This window comes from Gasterosteus aculeatus, chromosome 3, assembly GCF_964276395.1.
Source record: "Gasterosteus aculeatus chromosome 3, fGasAcu3.hap1.1, whole genome shotgun sequence".
Lineage (NCBI taxonomy): Eukaryota > Metazoa > Chordata > Actinopteri > Perciformes > Gasterosteidae > Gasterosteus > Gasterosteus aculeatus.
The window spans coordinates 3,019,781-3,037,196 of record NC_135690.1 but is presented as its reverse complement, the minus strand read 5'-3'; the positions used below and the strand labels follow the sequence as shown (position 1 = coordinate 3,037,196).

Below are 17,416 nucleotides of genomic sequence, written 5' to 3'. Positions count from 1 at the left end.
TAAAACCATGATTAGCTTTAGACATTAATCTAATAAAACAGTATGCCATCATTATATTTTACCATTACAGTAACCGGTGTCTCTTGATGCAGGCAGTTAAGATCAAGCAGGTTTTGTTCTAATGCCAAGGCAATAGAGGCTTAATGAAGTATGATTATCTCTCCATGGAACCTCAGCATGTGCTGCGAGTGAAGGATGCAATACTATACTTGTTAACAATCACTTTCCATCACAATTCCAGCTTTATCAACAATTAATTGGAGCAACTTTAATTGAAACGACAAATGGACAAAGTGAGTTTCATTGTTGCACAACCAGGTTGTTGTGTCACTTTGATCAAAGGCTTCTAATGGATTGAACAAATTCTGATCAAACAACATTGCAGCCAAGAAAATAAAGGCAGGCAGATCACACTCACACACACATACAAAAGATCACATACCTGTCGTTTTGTTCTCAATCTGAGCCTTACACAGCTCCTCCTCCTTTTCTGTCTCCTTAATCATGTAACACATCTGACTGTGCGCGGAAAATACCTGCAAAGGGAACATTTCACAGATGCAGTCTCCCTCACGCTGATTCCCTGAGATGAGCACAAGCCGGGGCCACCATTCATCTCGCCACATCGGACACAAAATCAATTTTGTGTCTGCTATCCAGGCCTCACACGCCTCATATTTGCATGTACATGGAAGACGATGTGGAAGACGCGGTGTGATTCTTCCCTTGAAGCTTGTGGGCATTAATCAGGCTAGTACAATGGGGTTGTTGTTAGTCATATGACTCTATACTCCATATAGAGTATATACCCCCATACATGGTGACTCCCACACGTAGGTTATGATGCATCTAACTCCGTAGACTCCTACACGTCTTCATCCAGGAAGCACCTCTGGACTACGGTTGGAGGAGGTGCTGTCAGTGATTGACCAGCGGTGCCTGAAGCAGTGAGTACGCTTTCGCCTTATTTTTCAACGCAGAGGCAGATATGAAAAGCCAGCACGCTATTGGGCTCTGAACTCCAACTGTTCCTGCGTGAATCATATACATTCCCCTCTGCAAGACACAGTTGCAGAGGTTGCAGATGTGGACGCTATGGAGACCCAAGAGTACAGGGGCAGAAACAGGAGGTCATTGGTGTTGGGAGACCTGGTAACGATATGAGTAACTTATTTGAGTACTAAATATTTGAGGTTTCACAATTCAGAGGCAAATATGGGTTGATGGATTGGTGTTATTTAACAGCTGCAGTTTAAAGGAATTTACAAGTCATAAAGCCCAGTTTAGATAAACAGGATCTCAATTGTATCCTGCAGAATGTTTTTTTTCTTGTGTCTTCTCTCCGTTGTGACCATTTGCAAGGGTACCGACCCCCAGTTCAGGAGCAACAATCTACAACAGTTAAAGGCTAGTTATACTGTATGCATCCGCATTCATGTCTGTCTCAGACTCACAAAGGCCATTTATTTTCCCATACTTTGTATTTGATACTCAAAGTGTATTTTGTTGACATTTTTAATACAGAACTTTTATTTGGAATAAAATACTTTTGTAATGGTAACACATCTGCACTGTATTAATTATATTATGTATAGATAGATTATGGATTATAAATGCTACTATATTGAGTTAAAATGATTAACATTAATGTGATTAACTTAATACAGACGGACAGAAGTGATAAACTGAAAAAAAAGTAAAAATCTGAATAACTGTCTATAAATGGTGTGATGAGGATGAAAATGAATGAATTAACAACATCCTATGAGATTGGAAGCTTCCTATTGGTTGGGCGACAGAAGTGTATACAGCTAAAAAGGGGAGGCAGAGGAATATTAGATTTAGATTTTTTTTAGACTCCTTCCCTTAAAACTACCATGTTTGCATATGCATTAGGTCATCATCTGCACTTCACTGCGAATTAGCATTGATAGATTGACAAAATACAAGGAAGACACCATTTTTATTAGTGTGTCAGACCATATACATGCAATAAAAATCTCTTTCTCTCCACAGGCTCCCATATGGGGCTGGTCGAAGATAAGATAATACTGCTGTATATGCACTGAGACTGATGCATGGTTAACATACGTTTGTGAAGTGGTTGAAGAGGCCAGAGAGTTTATAGCTCATAATTCTTCCAAAACAGTGTGGGAACAGTGAAATATAAGTCTGCTCCCTCTGGAAGTATGTAGATGAAAACAAGCCCGAAGAATCAAATTGATACGAATGAATAGGATATATGTACTGTATCAGCTTATGTATCATATGCATGTGTAGATGACCATATAGAACTAGGAGTTGAACGTGTATGGGAGAATCATTATATATCCATTGTTTATAATCAGACATTTGATCAATTGAAGCAGTGAAATGTGGAACATTCAGAAGTTTATTAAGCGACAAAAAAACTGACATAACTTTACAAAGAGCACAACATGCAGCGGCTTTCCAGATGTTCTCTGCATCGCAACACCGTGCAGACAGGACAGTATGAGAGACAGTGTTTCTGACGCTGTGTGAGACACGAGAGAGTGTGTCAGACAGTAGTTTTTGATATCCTACATTGGCTAAACTGTGTCTTAGACCCGCCGCATTGGGACACAGCCCCAGCCCAGCAGAGACATGCAGACATGTGGAAAAGGAGGTGCAGGAAAAGCATATCATATGACTTTATTGAAAGGTGTTTCAATAAAGTCATTATTTTGAATTGAATGCTGTTGAATGAGGAGTAAAGGACATATTGAAGAGGATTAAGTAACCAAAATGCAGCGATGTATATGTGTATGTTTCTTCACCAAAAAAGGTCATATCTCCAAAATGTTCCGCAGGGCAGATACATTGTACAATCAACGCGGCTCGGACCGGAGTTCAATTTCTTGGCGTAAGGAATTGGATGTGTGGCGGGAGTGCGTGGCTCCAGACCGAAATCCATGACTGTCACGCTCAATGTGTGACACTGGACAGCCTCCTTAAAAAGGGAGCTGGGAACAACAGTTGGACTAAAAGCAAGAAAATACGACCATGTATGTAAAACAGGTGTGTATTTACAGTAAAGCACTGTTTGCCAAGAGAGTGGCTACTTAGTACACAGAGAGAGGCAGAGAAAGGGAAGCTGGCAAAGTATGGGACTCTGTAAAACCTTTGCTGACGACATAATCGGGAGCTTCCCTGTTCAGTTTGCTTGGGCTGTCTGGACCCCTCTAGCGTCTTATAAAAGGTAAATCTTACAGGTCATGTGATGACTCACGGGTAGTAAAAAGAAGAGAACATCTGCTGTACCAAAGTATACTATCTAAAGCTATTTCCTCAACCTTTGAAACACTGGATGGAAAGATAATAAAGTCATAATAAAATAGCCGGATGATAAACCCTCCTGCTCACACCTGCACTCTGTTACGCTTCAAAAATGACTCACCCTCTCATGGCTACATTATTCAGATTGTCAACATTGATCAGTATGGCAATAAAAGGTTAACCAACGGCATTAAACTGGATTTTGCAGTTAAGGCAAAGGTGATACATTTACAAGTAAATATACTGCATTCAAAAATGTAGTTGATTGTATTTAAAGGAAAAGAACAAATTGAAAACGCAGAGTTGACCCTGTCACTGCTTATACCATTCATCACATATTTATGCATAAAACAAGCTGCATTCTAATGCAACAGGTTGAAGCACTTTCTAACAGACTTCAGAATTCAGACATTCCATTAGACCTCCTGGAAAGACAGTGTACTTGCACAACCAGCGTTTGAGAGTTCACTGACATCACCTAACTTTCAGCATTGCTCTACCTAACGCCCACCTGACTGGAGGACTAATAAGCTAAATTAAAAACACCTGTTTGCAGAGCCTTTGATTAGCAAATTAACTCACTGCATGAATCGAAAATGTGTAGTGGGGTACAAAGTACAATATTTCCCTCTAAAATGCAATGAAGTAGAGTTTTGATGTGAATAACTAATTGTTCGTGTCCTACAAATTTCATTTAAATTGTTTAGGTATTCTACATTACTTAATACTTCGAATACACTAAAAACAATCAAACATTTCCATTCAATACATTTGTTAGAGAGCTACAATTACAATCAGTTTTTTTAAATAGGCATGATTAGGGATTAAACTACCAAAAATATATGTACTAGAAGTAGTACTAGAATTTGGTGTCCCTTCTTTTCCCATCTTTCAACCATAATTTTAAAGTTGCACTGAGATTGTATATAGTAAGATTGGCCTTTCTGCCTAGTGTGTACCAACCCTCTTATACTGATAGTAGTTTTCAATAGTTGCACTAATAGTTGAATTTAGAATGATAGCTTAATATCAATGAACTTCAAAGGTTTCCAGTGAGCGTCGGAAAAGTATAATACTGAAACCCAAAGAAAACATTTTTTTACACACATTGTTTGCGCCAATAAATATTAAACTGGACATTTTCATTTTTACAAGTGGAAGAAAGTGATACATGTTTCAAACATTAAAGTACACTGCCCCCTTCTGGTTGAAATAGCGTAGTGTCCTGTTTCTCTCTTATTGGCAGATGCATCATGACCTCACGTGGGATAACCAGGAAATGGAACTAACCCAAGGCTTTGCTTTCGGTTAAATGTGAGTTTGTAGCTGCTCGATTAAAAGGTGCGTTTTATGTCACATATCTGTCCTCACACGACGTAGCTTCTACTCAGATTATTACTGTCTGTACTGTAGCTCACTTGTGTTGACCATAACATGTTTCTTCTTCCTGTTGCAGACAGAGACATGGCAGACCTTCCTCTTAACCCACTGGTTTTGATTGGTGCCGGCTCCAGCTTTGCATTCTCTGGCCTTTTCTATCATTTATACCAAGAGAAGAAAAAAGAACTGCAGAAGCTGAAGGCAAGTGACTCCGCCTGAATCGTTATTTGTTGTTCCCAAGTATTCCCAGAGCTCTATTCTTGATGATGATTTCGATGATTTCAAAACACAGTGTTTCTCTTTTTGGGGCGTTTTAGGAAATACCTGTTTTCAAACCAGATACACATCTGATTAAAGTGTTGAAAGCATCTCCCCACAAGCGACTTCAATATGTTGCAGTAGAAGGTACAACCATGCCGATAATGAGCCTTTTGGGGAATGCAGTCTGAAAACAGGATCTGTCAGTTGTTTTACAGTTTCCTTCATATCTCTTCTGAGGTCTGGTGCAGGCAGATGGGGAGCCTCTGGCCAGCCAGTTTGTCCCCCGATGCTTTGGTGTCATTCAGAAGATAGCAGTGGAGGAGCACTGGAAATACTGGAACTCCCTCACCAAGACATGGTGCTTTTAACCCGCAGCATAAAACCAACAGTGTGTCTTCGCCAGTCTACCAGCCCGTTAATAATAGTCTGATTATCTTTCCAGGAAATCCCGGACGATGAACAGAAAAGAAACCAACAACTCTGTGCCTTTCAGTCTGGTCAGCCCTGGTGCCTACAGCACTAACGTGTATGTGAAGATCCAAAACCCACTGGAGGCCTCTGGGTGCCACCTTGACAGGGTTTATAACAAAGTAAGACGTGCTGAAGAGGGCTTGGTGAACCTGCTGATGCAGGGCCTCAACGGGGAGAAACCAGTGGCGATGGAGGAGAGCGAGGAGCTGCTGCAGGTGGGGAGCACCTTGACCGGTTTCGGGGAGGTGGTGCTGGAGGAGGGTCAGGTAATGAGGCTGCAGGCCCCACGGGACGGCCGTAAGTACGTCCTGATGCCCACTGACTACAGGAGCTTCATGGACGGGCACGAGAGATCAGCTAACATGTGGAAGATGCTGACCGCTGTGACCGGCCTCACGGGGGCTTCTCTTCTGGCCAAAGTGATTTATGGCCTTGTGGGGAATCAGGACAACAGATCAAAGTAGGCTTCTAGGCGTAGATGCTGCAGATTTAACAGCTTTAATTCCTGTGTGACGACTTTTTGGGTGTCCTAATACTGCCTACGGTTATTTGTCTTTTTTAGGGTCATAATTATAGGATGATTTGTCAAATATTGGACAGAGTATATTGGGAAAGAAAGCACAATAAGACTGTAGAAAACACAACACTGAATACAAATGAACAAAACAGACATTTTCAAAGGCAACAAAAAATATTGTTTGAAATTAGACAGAACCCAAGATTTCTTATCCTTAACATTGTGTGTATTTTTGATATGTTCTATTTTTTTTAAGCACTACTGTACCTAATTGACTACTTAGTTATCTTATTGAAGCTCTCAACACCCAAATCCTACACCCGACAGAATGGGGCATTTTGGTCTGATGGACACAATCATTTTGGTCTGCAGGCCTCTTTGTAGAGGGGGAGTAATGATGCACTGCAGCACGTTGAGCTGGAACCTGTCATGTCAATAATGTGTCCTCCAAGTCATCGGGCTTCATTACATGAAGCATGTGATTAAATGTTTCAGAAGAGCACTCTTTGGGTGCAGGGTATTTTACTTTAGAAATCAACATTTGTTGAAGGGAATATTTGTTTTTATGAAATTGTATTTCTTTTATAATTAAAGGTGAAATCAGCAAGTTTTTATGGGGTTATCAATCGTTTTATTTTAGAATGTTTTACTTTGATTTTAACTGAACTTGATAAATCTATCTGGTAATTTGGTCACCGAGTTTCTGGTCATGTCCAGACGCGGTTTTTGTTCAAATAAAACATTGTTACATTGTTATATATAATATTACTTATAACATTGACAGACAGTTTGTGTCAGTGAATCTTTCTTCTTTATTTGTACATCGACCTTCACAGTCGTTACATGACCCGACACTGATGAAATGTCATAGGATCCTGGTGAATATCAGTGGCAGAAAGCTGCTGCGGAGGGCAACAACAAGTGCCTCAATCCCTTCTTCCAAATGACAGTTTTCATGTTCCTGTGTGTCCTTAGCTGAGCGCTGCTCGTTATTCCCCTTCCTCGTCTGAAGACTCCTCGGCCTCCTCCAGCCACTGGATGAACTTCTGTAGCTGTAAGAGATTAAACGTGACGTGACAAATGATGCAACTCCATCACACATTGGGTAGTAATGGGATTTAGTAAAAGGTAATATGATGGCAGCGACTCCTATCTCGTCAAACAAACAGCAACATGCACTCCTAGATGTGGTGGAAATTGTGAGGGAACACATTCCTCTTTGCAAACAAAGAGTTTGCCAATAACTGTTAAATTACAGCGTTACACTGTTATTCCCTTTGGTATTTCAATATTTTAGAAAAAAGCTCATCTGATCACCTAAAAAACAGGGAAAGTTCCATGTTTGTTTTACTACCCATATGCACTTAGTCAATCACAGTAGTAAACAACAGCAGTGACTTATTTCTATTGGATCTGCTTCACTTTTCTAGTCATTTTCATATGCATTTTATTTTTGTGTATATCCCTTTTAATGACTATTTCCTGGGGATAAAAGGTACTACAGTTGCCTTGACATGAGCAAAGCACTTTAATCTAAGGTAAAGATTTAAGGTAAGGATGAACACTCATTTTCACTGAAATGGTATTTAACACAAACCCAAAGCTCTCCATACGCTCATATTTGACTTCTGTAATGCCGGCGCCAGCTGGTAACGCACCGTCCTTCTACATTGTCCAAACTTCAGCCCTTAATTGCATGAGTATCGTGATCGTGAATTTGTTCACTGTCACTGAGAGGCTGAGTAGGAGATAACTTGTGGACGCGCTTCCTTCACTGAATCCAGGATCCAGTTACTGCGTTCTTGTTTTATTTTAGGTACACTATACAATTAATCTGTCATCTGTTTACGATACATTTTGACGTAGTTTTTGCGTTCTTTTTAGCGGTCAACAAAATATATGACTCCGTCTCTCACCCCCTCTCCTTCCATTTCCCCAAACTAAACTGTGGACACACCTTTATCCCCGTTGATACCAAACACCACGTGACTCAATTCACGTAAAGACAAGAAAAGGGGCGTACCAGGTGTTAGAAACTACACCTGTCTCCTGCAAGTGTGAAATAACGTCATGGAAAGCGTCCGGTGTGACACGGCTAACCCTGTACCTACCCCCTGGTTCTTGCGGAGCTGCCTGCTCTTGTCAGTGGTGGCTCCCTGCGAGAACCAGCGCAGTATCGTCTCCTCCTCCAGGATCTCCAGCTGGTACATGTTCATCAGGACCTGGATGGGAGGGAGAAAAAGTCCAAGCTCTTGTTCGCTGGGTTCACCCTGTGTAAAAGTCAGCAGACCACAAAATGGTAGCGGTGATTGTTCCCGACCTTGACCATAGCAGCCCAGTGACTCTCCTGCTCCAGGAAGTGTTCCTCAAAGGCAGACAGACAGTCTAGATGGTCCTGGGCTCTCTTCACATAGTTCTTAAACACTGGCGCCCACTTCTTCAATAACTGCGAGTTGAAAAAAGTAGAAAAAAAGAAAAGCATAACCTCAGAGTGGCGGATCTTTACTGCCATTGCGTCAGCACTTGACACATGAATGGAAGGTGAAGTTTACCGGTAGGAGCAGACCAACATATTGCGATGGAGTCAGCTGAGGGCCCTGCTGCTGGAAAGGGTACTCCAGCACCACTCTGGTTAAAATCTGCATCACCTCTTTAAGAGTGATGTTGTAGGCGTACCTGTAGAGAGAGAAGTGTGTCAGACTGCTGCAAAAGCGGTCACTTTTAGCAATAGAACTGCAGGCAACTTTTAAGTCTTTTCTTACTTGAGAGAGTTAATTTCAAGTACGAGATTGTCGAAGCTGATGTTTTCCTCCAAACCTCTCTGCAGAGTCCCGAGCACCTCCAGCTGGAAGACTACACATGGGCACACCAACGAGTTAGACGACTCAACCCACACAACATTTCCTGTGAGCACCAAATGCTTGTTTCAGGGAAAATCCCTAAAAGAAAAATTCTTTGGGCTTTCACGATCCCTTTTCAGGGAGTAATCAGATTGATCAGAGCCAGAAAATGAATTGCCGGTTCAGTTGTTGTTATTTTGTCTTTTGGGCCAGTAGGGTCCAACATATGGTTTCACAGACTGTCGAAACAATCAACTCACCTTTCACATCCTCCATCTCTGGGGAGGGGATCACTGGGTCATCAGGGTCCTCGGGCTCGCTGTCCTCACTTTCACTCTCAGGGTCAGGATTCAACACCAAACCTGTTGCAGAGGAAACAAAAGCCAGGTTGCTGTGACACGGACCATAGCAACACAGGACATGGATTTTTTCTTGCCATCATGCCACCTAACCCCAGAGACACTGAGAGATCTCTTCGTCCTCTGTGTCATCCAGAGAGCTGGCCTTCCAGATGTAGCCTCTTCCCCCGACTCCAACCTCTGCCGGGTTGAACACTGGAGCACAGGAGGACATCAGCTCATGAACACAAACACTCGAGCATTTGTTTATTCACGTACATGTCGGCACACAGACACTCATCACACACCTTTAAGTTTGGCTTTGTCTTTGCTGTGACCGACCGCGGCATCATCACTCATGAATTCATCATCATCCTCCTCTTCCTCCTCGTCTGGATGGTGCATGGACACCACAGTGCCCTCAGGTAGAGACATGTTTGGTCCAATCACCACCTTGATAGTCATGGATTTAATGAAAGTGGTATATATATATATATATATATATATATACACACACATGTATATATAAATATATGTATATATAACATCTAAAATTGAGCTCTCTTCTGTAGAAGAGAGCATATGCGTCATCTAAATGAACTGTAGGACTTTAGGCAGCAACTTTCAAATCTGCAGCCAAAACCTATTTCACAGTAGTGTATCTCATAGTATCTATTTTTTTTTCATTTAAAAAGTTTTCAAATGTTACTTGTTTGCTTGTACTATGTACTAGAGGCTATTACACTTGCACATCAGCTGCAGTAATCAAAGCAGTTGATACATTGATCTAAACTTTCAACGTTTCAGTTGCGCTGAATATGCTGAACACAGTTAATAAAGTTTTATCTAAAGGATGAAATACGTTGAAATGTCCGTTGGAAAGCAAGAGACTAAAGCAGCTGCATTGTCCGCTCAGTTGAAAAATTGGACGGCCGCTATGCAAACCTAGTTATTCGATCGATCAGTTTTTAGCTAATTAAAATGAAGGATAAATACATGCATTGCTTACATTATACGCCAGGACACACTGTTTATTCAGCTTCACCCATTCTTTGATCTCTGCCTTGTCGCAGACCAGAGACTGGCTGATCATCACATTGCTGGCAATGTGAACATTATTCCAGATGTAGGCATGGTCGAGGGTTACATTGTCACCTATCGTGTTAAAAAGGGGGACCGTCAACACCACTTTTAGTACAAGTACTTGCATATGTTCTTCCTCATTCAAAACACACAAATTAGTCCCTTTAGTCTCGGTTGCTGCCGGTCGAGGAGCTCACCTATGGTGCAATTGTTGCCGATGACGCTGTTACAAATGTAACAGTTAGCGCCGATGTTAGTATCGGAGCCGATGAGGACGTTCTCCTCCATCTGGCTGCCGTGGCCCAGGCTGACTCCAGACCCTCGGTAAACATTGTGGCGAGAATACGTGCAACTTAGTCCCTTCTGGTCAATGAAGTTGGCCTCGGGCGTGAGCGGGTAGACCCACCGCCGCACGAGGTCCGACGACACAGAGTCATACATGAGGAGATTGGATACTCGGACGCCGTAACCGTCCTTGGTGACATGCATGTGTATCTGGTTGCCCAGAATCTAAACAGAAATAGAAAAAATGATACATTCAATGACATTTGAAGAAAAACAATTTCCTAATTAAAAGAAAGTCGACTGTGCCGAACCTCCTCATTGACCAACATCCCTCTGACAAAGTCATTCCTGGACTGGTAGTCAAAATTGTCAGTGAAGAGCTCAGCAACCTGAAAAATGAGAGTAAAAGAAACACTTGTTACCTCAAAAACTGTCGGTTCAACAGCCTCCGTCTGTTCGTAAACTAACCTGTGGGGAGCAGATGCTGATGTGACAGTCCAAGAGATCGTGTCTGATTTCGAACTCGTCACTTCCATTGTGGAAAATGTTCTGCAAAAACACACACGAGTGACAGTCAATCGCCATCAAAAGCCCAAGGAAGTTAAAGATGTGACGAGATGTGGAACTCCTACCATGGGGAACTGGAGCCTTTTCAGGCCTTGGGTCTTCTGGTAGTGTAAAATCCGCTGGCTCTTACTGTCCATTGCAACAATGACATCATCTTCCTCGCAGCGGGACTTGTGACCTGGCGATGATTCCTTGAAGATCATCGTCATCACCGAGATGTTCTTGTCCATCTTTCGACGATGCCTATGTGCAATCAAAATGACACGCAGTATTAAAGCAGCAAAGATGGATTCCATTTATTGGAAACAATCTCATTTCTCCAGACTACATTAAAAAAAACTACCTCTTACCTGTGCGCGTGCAGTGCCGAACTGATGTCAATATTAGATACCACATCTCCGTAGATCAACACAAAGTCAGACCGCAAAAGGGACTTGGCATCAACATCTCTGAGAACATCCCCCAGGGAGCGGTACTGCTCTGAGGTGATGATGTGGACTGTGTTTGGAGAACTCTGTCTGCACCACTTCGAGCTCCTGTCAAACGCGGGGACAAACAAATGTGCCATCGGGGTTAATTTGCGCAGATAATGGTAATCACATAACGTTAGTCAGAACTTACAGCAAGTGCTCCTTGATTTCACTGGCCATCCAGCAGCAGAAGACGAAGGTCTCCTGCACCCCGGTGGACGTGAGGAACTCTAAGGTGTAGTCGATCATGGCGACGTTACCCAGCGGCAGCAGAGCCTGTCATCACACAATGCGACAGGTGTCATAAGTGGGACTGCGAGTAACCCAAGCACTGGTATCAACACCAACCAGACTGCACAAGTTAAGGCACGTAGTGACGCGGTTTTGTCTGCTGTAACGGTCCCTTCACCGTTTACACAGCATGTACGTTAGATAGCAACCGTTAGCGCTCCCGTTAGCTCGGTTCGATGCCTACCCTCGGCTGGTCTTTGGTCACCGGGAAAAACCTCCGGTTGAAGCTGTCAGCGACTAAAACAGCCTGCAGCGGCTGCTCCTCTTCCTCCTGTTCGTCCGCACCTTTCCTACCCGAAAGGCCGGCGCCCGAACGACTCTGTTTTCCTCCTCTGGCGGCCATGTTTGACTCGCAGGTGATAACCGAATCCGACTACTGTGTCGTCACACGCGGCTACGGCGGCTGCGGGGGGACAATCCTTCTCCGTGGTTGCAGTGAAATTGTTCGCACTTTCGCAGATTCATTGTGCCTCTGTTTACATTGTTTGGATTCCAACTATTTACTTTTCCATGGGTATTACACTACAAATCATACTTTAAACTTAAACACGAATAATTGGTGTTAACGTATACAATATAACAAAATACATTTTTTATTTTCTTCATAATGGTGGGCGTTATGAAGAGCTGGGTGAACACTTTGCACAAAAGATTCTCTATAGCAGGATTTTTTAAGGATAACTTTATTGCAAAAGAACTCAGCTACTGAACATCTGAACCAACATGTTTAACATCATCAGAGACAACAACATCTGGCTCCTGCCGTCAAGTAGTTTAGACAAGAACCTTCATACAATGTTCTCTGATAGCTCGACAGTGTTTCATTTTGTCCTCAGCCTCCTTAAGCACATTACGCTACCAGAAAAAGACCTCAACTATTGGTGTTGCTGGGTTATCTTCTTGGAATGCTCCAACACTGAGCCATAGTGCCAAGTTTTTGATGTCCAGGCAGCTGGAATTCCCTCAAATCCAATCTGTGAAATTTCAAAAGCACTTTTCAGAAATCATCAAACCTACAATGCTGGTATAATATTAAATATGATGAATGTAGGATTAGCAGACAGTCATACCTGAGCCCCGAGGCAGGCTCCAATAAAGGACCCTCTGCTACAGGTACATCCCCCACAGCTCATGGTGTCTCTGACAGCCTGCTCGTAGTGCTTGGCTGTCAGGACTCCGTGTAGCGCTGCTTGGAACGCACCAGGCAAACCTGAAAGAACATCAGCTACAGATGTGAATCAAGTGATAGCAGTGACAGCTGCCGAAGTTACGCTAAATACTCCTATTCTGATTAAAGAGGATCAAATGAGCTTTGTGAGGATACCTCATGTGTTCGGAAACACAGCGGGGATCAGCTCCTGAGGAGTCTTTGACAGATTCTTCTTCACCTCATAAATGTGCCCTGAAATAAAATCAAATACAAAAAAAACATAATTGAAAAATGGAAATATACATAAAACATAAATTGTTGCACATGATTTTTATTTCTTTAATTTCTTTCAGTCAGCAAAAAAGGTAAGTAACTATTTAGCGTATTTAACTCCCACATGATGAGGTAGGGCAAACCCTTTAATCACATCACTCTGTCCCATGACTTTGCCGTAGTAAAGCAACCAAAAGGCAGGCCTCGCATACCGATGATGGCTTTGTCCAGATCCTGGGGCTGCTTTCTGTTTGGGTCACTGAGCTGGTCAAGCACAGAGTCCACGGCTTTGGGATCTGGACCATTCAGGATGAAATGTTCCAGCAACCTGGGGAAATGAGTCCAAACCATACAATTTATACAAACAAATATATTACAATTTAGAATATTTGTTGACAGTTCTAGTCAGCTATTCAGTCTCAGTACTGATTACCTGGTAAAGTTCTTTGCACCTACGCGATAACAATTGTATATTTGATATTTGTGTCAGAACCCAGATTAAAAAAATAGTTAGAGCAAATTGATGTAAAAATGGAAAACATACTGACCTCGCAGCTGCTAGAGTCTCTGCCACACATGCGTCATTGTTCTGGGTGACACGGACTGCCTGCTCAACTTTGTCCAGCATGTCAGGCTTCCCTGCATAAAAAGCCACTATAGGAGCCAGTTTGGTTATCCCATCAATCTGACAGTCGTTCTCACAGCCTGCGGACAACACAACACATCAGTTAAAGCCGTTTCCCTTAGTGATGTCATGTTAGTTAATGTTATAAAATGACTTCAGATCTACCTGTCTCCTCTTTGCCTGAATCCACATTCTTCAGGAAGCTCTTCAAACTTGCATGTCTCCATGGTCCCTCGATGGGCAGCTGAGGTGTCGGCCCTGTTGTAAACAAGGACAAACACGTAATCAGTGGAAGGAATTATTCTGTAACAACGTAATAAACTTTTCCTCTTCTGCTGAATAGTTTTCCTACCTCCCTTCTCTCTGTAAGGATTGTTGAGAGGCGTGTCGTAGTCGGATCCAGGGCCAAAGAATTTTAGTGTCCGCTGCGTCAAGTCGTCAACATTTAGACCTAGCCATACAGGATGGGTGGAGTTTGAGTTCAATTGACAGTAAATATCAACTTGATAGCAAAACCTATTCTTTAGAGCAGGGGTCTCAAACTCGCGGCCCGCGGGCCAATTGCGGCCCTCGGGACGATATTTTGTGGCCCCATCCTTAATATGAAAGTGTAATGTTAGTGCAGCCCGCAAGTTTTAGACTGTAACCCCCACTGTCAGCTGCTGTGTGGGACATGTTATGATGTTCTGGTTTCCTACTGTGTGCTTGTCCAGTGAACGTGGCATGCATGTGACTGACATGGGGGGCGGGTCGTGTGTGTCGGCCGAGGTGCAGAGAGCAGGAGGGTGAAATTCAGTTTCCTGCCCTCTTTCGCGTAGGTGATCATGTGACTAACCGTTAGCATCGCTCGTTTAATAAAGTTTTCCTTTACGACTCACACTAACAACACATGAAGCATCTGACGTCACCGACGAGCGTCTCCGTCCATTACTACGCAGCTTCGATTCACGTAACTTCACGTTTGGCTATAAAGGAATTCCACGGTCACATGACCTTAGGTCTCCCCCGCTGAGTTAAAGGAGGACTAGTGTTGTAGTCTCATTCGGACCGATCCCCCAGGGTGGGGTTCAATGACTGCTTTTGAAAGTGAGTGTTAAGTTGTGTTATTGTCGACCATGCCGTTCGGACGCTAGTCTGACCCGCGTTCGGTTGAAGTGGGCTGCATCTAGCCCGCAGCTGATTTGAGTTTGAGACACCTGCTTTAGAGAATTTATAATTCTGTCGAGTCGATAAGATGAGGAAGCAAAGCGTACCGCCACATTCAGACAGGGACTCCAACAGAACAAAGGCCTGGTCACCGTAGCAGCTCTGCTGACCCGTTTGCCTCCTGTAGAAAGGGTTGGCCGACTCTGAGATGAATTCAGGTATCGGATGCTGAGCCAGAATCGCCTGCAGCTTCTGGAGGTCATACACCCAGTGTAGAGGCTGCGCTGTAGGAGACGAGTCATTAGACTTTAGTTAAAACAGGACATGAAGATGTGTAGTCACTAATTTTAGTAAACCACTCGGCTGGGTGCAAGATGAGATCCTATTCCTTCCTCGTGTTAACAAAGAGATTCCAGGTCTTTTGTCTCTTTGGGTGAGGCCCGTTTATTATTGTTCACAAATGATGTATTTTTTAGCTTCCCTTCTCCCTCTGTGTGTCTTAGTTTGCAGTAAAAACCCTGTGATCTCCCCGTCACCCAGGCCTCATTATCTCTGTCAGCTGCACCCCATATATAAGATACCTGCCACACTAAAACACACTGCCAGCCGTGGTCAACCTGAGATTGGCTCCCAATACAGACATGTTGTACACAGACATAACGAGTGACTATGATTAAAACAGGGGCTGGAAGAAGGACCCCTTTATTTTTACATGAACACATTGAACCGACTACATTAGAGACAATAGAACACTACACTTTGACAAACGATACCTGCTGCATCTGCAACTGCTGATCCTACAATGGCACCTATCGCTCTGTTGGCCACAGATGTAGCCATCTGTAAAAACATGCAAAATAATCCAATGATTTAGTAGAATTGCTATTTTTCTATTTAACAAATAAATATATATAAGTATATCTGACCCATGAATATAATCATATAGTGATAGTGATTTGCACTACGTTAACTAACGTTACCTCATCTATGGTATCTGACAGGCTGCGTGTTAGCTTGAATACTTACGCAATGGATATTTATGAGAGATGACCTAACGTTAAGTTAAGTTATGAGTGAAGTACCGTTAACTGCAGTCAGTAATGTTACCTGGGCGGGGAGCAGCTGCAAACTAACGCATAGTTGTAGCTTACTATTTAGCTTACGTTAAATATAAGCCGACATTAAGAAGTCTTACCTTAAACTATGTTACCTGTACAATATCTTCAGTCCGATTGCACACGTTACTCATTAGTGACGCAGCGTTAGTAAACATGTTATGAAAGGTTGTAGCACCGCCCACGCGGAAGTAAAATACGATCCCGCCCATAGATATTATATATAAAGGCTAGATGTCTTACAGCGGAGTATAGTACGTCCGCGCATGGTGGCCATCTTGGGTCGGGCAGCTCGCTCACCCATAACAGTGTGTTGGTAGTGGTACATGTACTTTAAATAGTAATAACTTGGTCATTTTTTTAACGGTTTGGTTTGTTATACGCGTCAGAGATGTAGGTATCACACCTATGAATAATGCTGTGTTTAATATAATTTTTAGGAATCAGGAAACATTTATTGCCATAATATGTCAGATATACAAGGAATTTGACTTGGCGGTTGGTACATACAACAGAAGACAGTACGATATTCTCTTCTCAGTACGATAGACTCTCTCTGCCCTCTTACGACCCGACGGACTGGCAAATCCCCTCCGGCTCTGTGGCTGTCTCAACCGGTGCGTGCCATGAGAGCCACCATGCGAGCATCGGAAAGGAGATGGGGTAAATATAAACTACCTGACGGCCTGCTTCAATTTCAATCTCTTCTCTCCTCTTTTTCTGCTTCTATCTCTGCTGCCAAAAGCTCTTTCTACCAATCCAGAATCGAATCCTCATTTTCTAACCCCAAAAAACTCTTTTCGATCTTCTCCAACCTCCTCTAACCCCCTAGTCCTCCTCCCCCCTTCTTCCAGGTGACTTTGTCAACTACTTTACCAAGAAAATAGCTGACATACGCTCCTCTTTCTCAAACCCACCTCCTACTTCTTGCATCCCACTGGCTTCACCTCTATCGCCCTCACTTTCCTCTTTCACCCCCCTGTCTCCTAGCCAAATTCTTACCCTAGTAACCTCTGCCCGTCCAACCACCTGCCCTCTTGACTCCATTCCATCACATCTTCTACAATCTATCGCACCTGACCTTCTTCCTTTTCTCACCTGTCTCATCAACAATGCTCTGTTATCTGGCTGTTTTCCTGATTCTCTGAAGGAGGCAATAGTTAACCCTCTTCTGAAGAAACCTACCCTCAACCCTTCTGAAGAAAACAACTACAGGTCGGTCTCTCTTCTTTTTTTTATTTTTGTCCAAAACTCTTGAACGTGCGATCTTTAACCAACTCTCCTCCTATCTCCACCATAACAACCTC

The 17,416-nt window shown here is 43.0% G+C and overlaps 3 protein-coding genes across 3 annotated transcripts; 1 reads left to right on the top strand and 2 right to left on the bottom strand.

Moving 5' to 3' along the window:
- The first annotated feature begins 4,521 nt into the window (after window positions 1-4,521).
- mul3 (mitochondrial E3 ubiquitin protein ligase 3) lies at window positions 4,522-6,713 on the top strand. The gene is made up of 5 exons (XM_040171068.2): window positions 4,522-4,638; window positions 4,754-4,878; window positions 4,995-5,082; window positions 5,176-5,296; window positions 5,381-6,713. Exons 2-5 carry the CDS (start codon window positions 4,762-4,764, stop codon window positions 5,871-5,873), a joined length of 819 nt encoding a protein of 272 aa, XP_040027002.1. The 5' UTR covers window positions 4,522-4,638; window positions 4,754-4,761; the 3' UTR covers window positions 5,874-6,713.
- Window position 6,714: 1 nt separating this feature from the next.
- On the bottom strand, window positions 6,715-12,255 carry eif2b5 (eukaryotic translation initiation factor 2B, subunit 5 epsilon). Its single transcript, XM_040171066.2, has 16 exons — window positions 11,985-12,255; window positions 11,661-11,785; window positions 11,390-11,575; window positions 11,105-11,282; window positions 10,941-11,021; window positions 10,784-10,861; window positions 10,385-10,697; window positions 10,114-10,259; window positions 9,413-9,557; window positions 9,219-9,320; window positions 9,027-9,128; window positions 8,689-8,779; window positions 8,479-8,602; window positions 8,247-8,372; window positions 8,038-8,148; window positions 6,715-6,978 (listed from the first exon to the last, which is right to left on the bottom strand). The coding sequence occupies exons 1-16, from the start codon at window positions 12,141-12,143 to the stop codon at window positions 6,916-6,918; spliced, it is 2,130 nt and encodes a 709-aa protein (XP_040027000.1). The 5' UTR covers window positions 12,144-12,255; the 3' UTR covers window positions 6,715-6,915.
- A 124-nt stretch (window positions 12,256-12,379) lies between these two features.
- Window positions 12,380-16,321, bottom strand: LOC120815947 (crystallin J1A-like). Its single transcript, XM_040171067.2, has 10 exons — window positions 16,190-16,321; window positions 15,768-15,834; window positions 15,102-15,278; window positions 14,201-14,299; window positions 14,014-14,106; window positions 13,772-13,928; window positions 13,436-13,551; window positions 13,125-13,202; window positions 12,871-13,010; window positions 12,380-12,774 (listed from the first exon to the last, which is right to left on the bottom strand). The coding sequence occupies exons 2-10, from the start codon at window positions 15,832-15,834 to the stop codon at window positions 12,676-12,678; spliced, it is 1,026 nt and encodes a 341-aa protein (XP_040027001.2). The 5' UTR covers window positions 16,190-16,321; the 3' UTR covers window positions 12,380-12,675.
- Between the last annotated feature and the right edge of the window lie 1,095 nt (window positions 16,322-17,416).

What these genes read in the sequence shown, in the direction of transcription:
- mul3 (XM_040171068.2), top strand. Translation starts at nt 4,762, where the DNA reads ATGGCAGACCTTCCTCTTAACCCACTGGTTTTGATTGGTGCCGGCTCC. An exon ending in AAGAACTGCAGAAGCTGAAG is followed by an intron (nt 4,879 to 4,994) that starts GCAAGTGACTCC and finishes GGGGCGTTTTAG; the next exon opens with GAAATACCTGTTTTCAAACC. An exon ending in AACTCCCTCACCAAGACATG is followed by an intron (nt 5,297 to 5,380) that starts GTGCTTTTAACC and finishes TTATCTTTCCAG; the next exon opens with GAAATCCCGGACGATGAACA.
- eif2b5 (XM_040171066.2), bottom strand. Translation starts at nt 12,143, where the DNA reads ATGGCCGCCAGAGGAGGAAAACAGAGTCGTTCGGGCGCCGGCCTTTCG. An exon ending in AGACAAAGCCAAACTTAAAG is followed by an intron (nt 9,321 to 9,412) that starts GTGTGTGATGAG and finishes CCTGTGCTCCAG; the next exon opens with TGTTCAACCCGGCAGAGGTT. An exon ending in CTTGAAATTAACTCTCTCAA is followed by an intron (nt 8,603 to 8,688) that starts GTAAGAAAAGAC and finishes CTCTCTCTACAG; the next exon opens with GTACGCCTACAACATCACTC.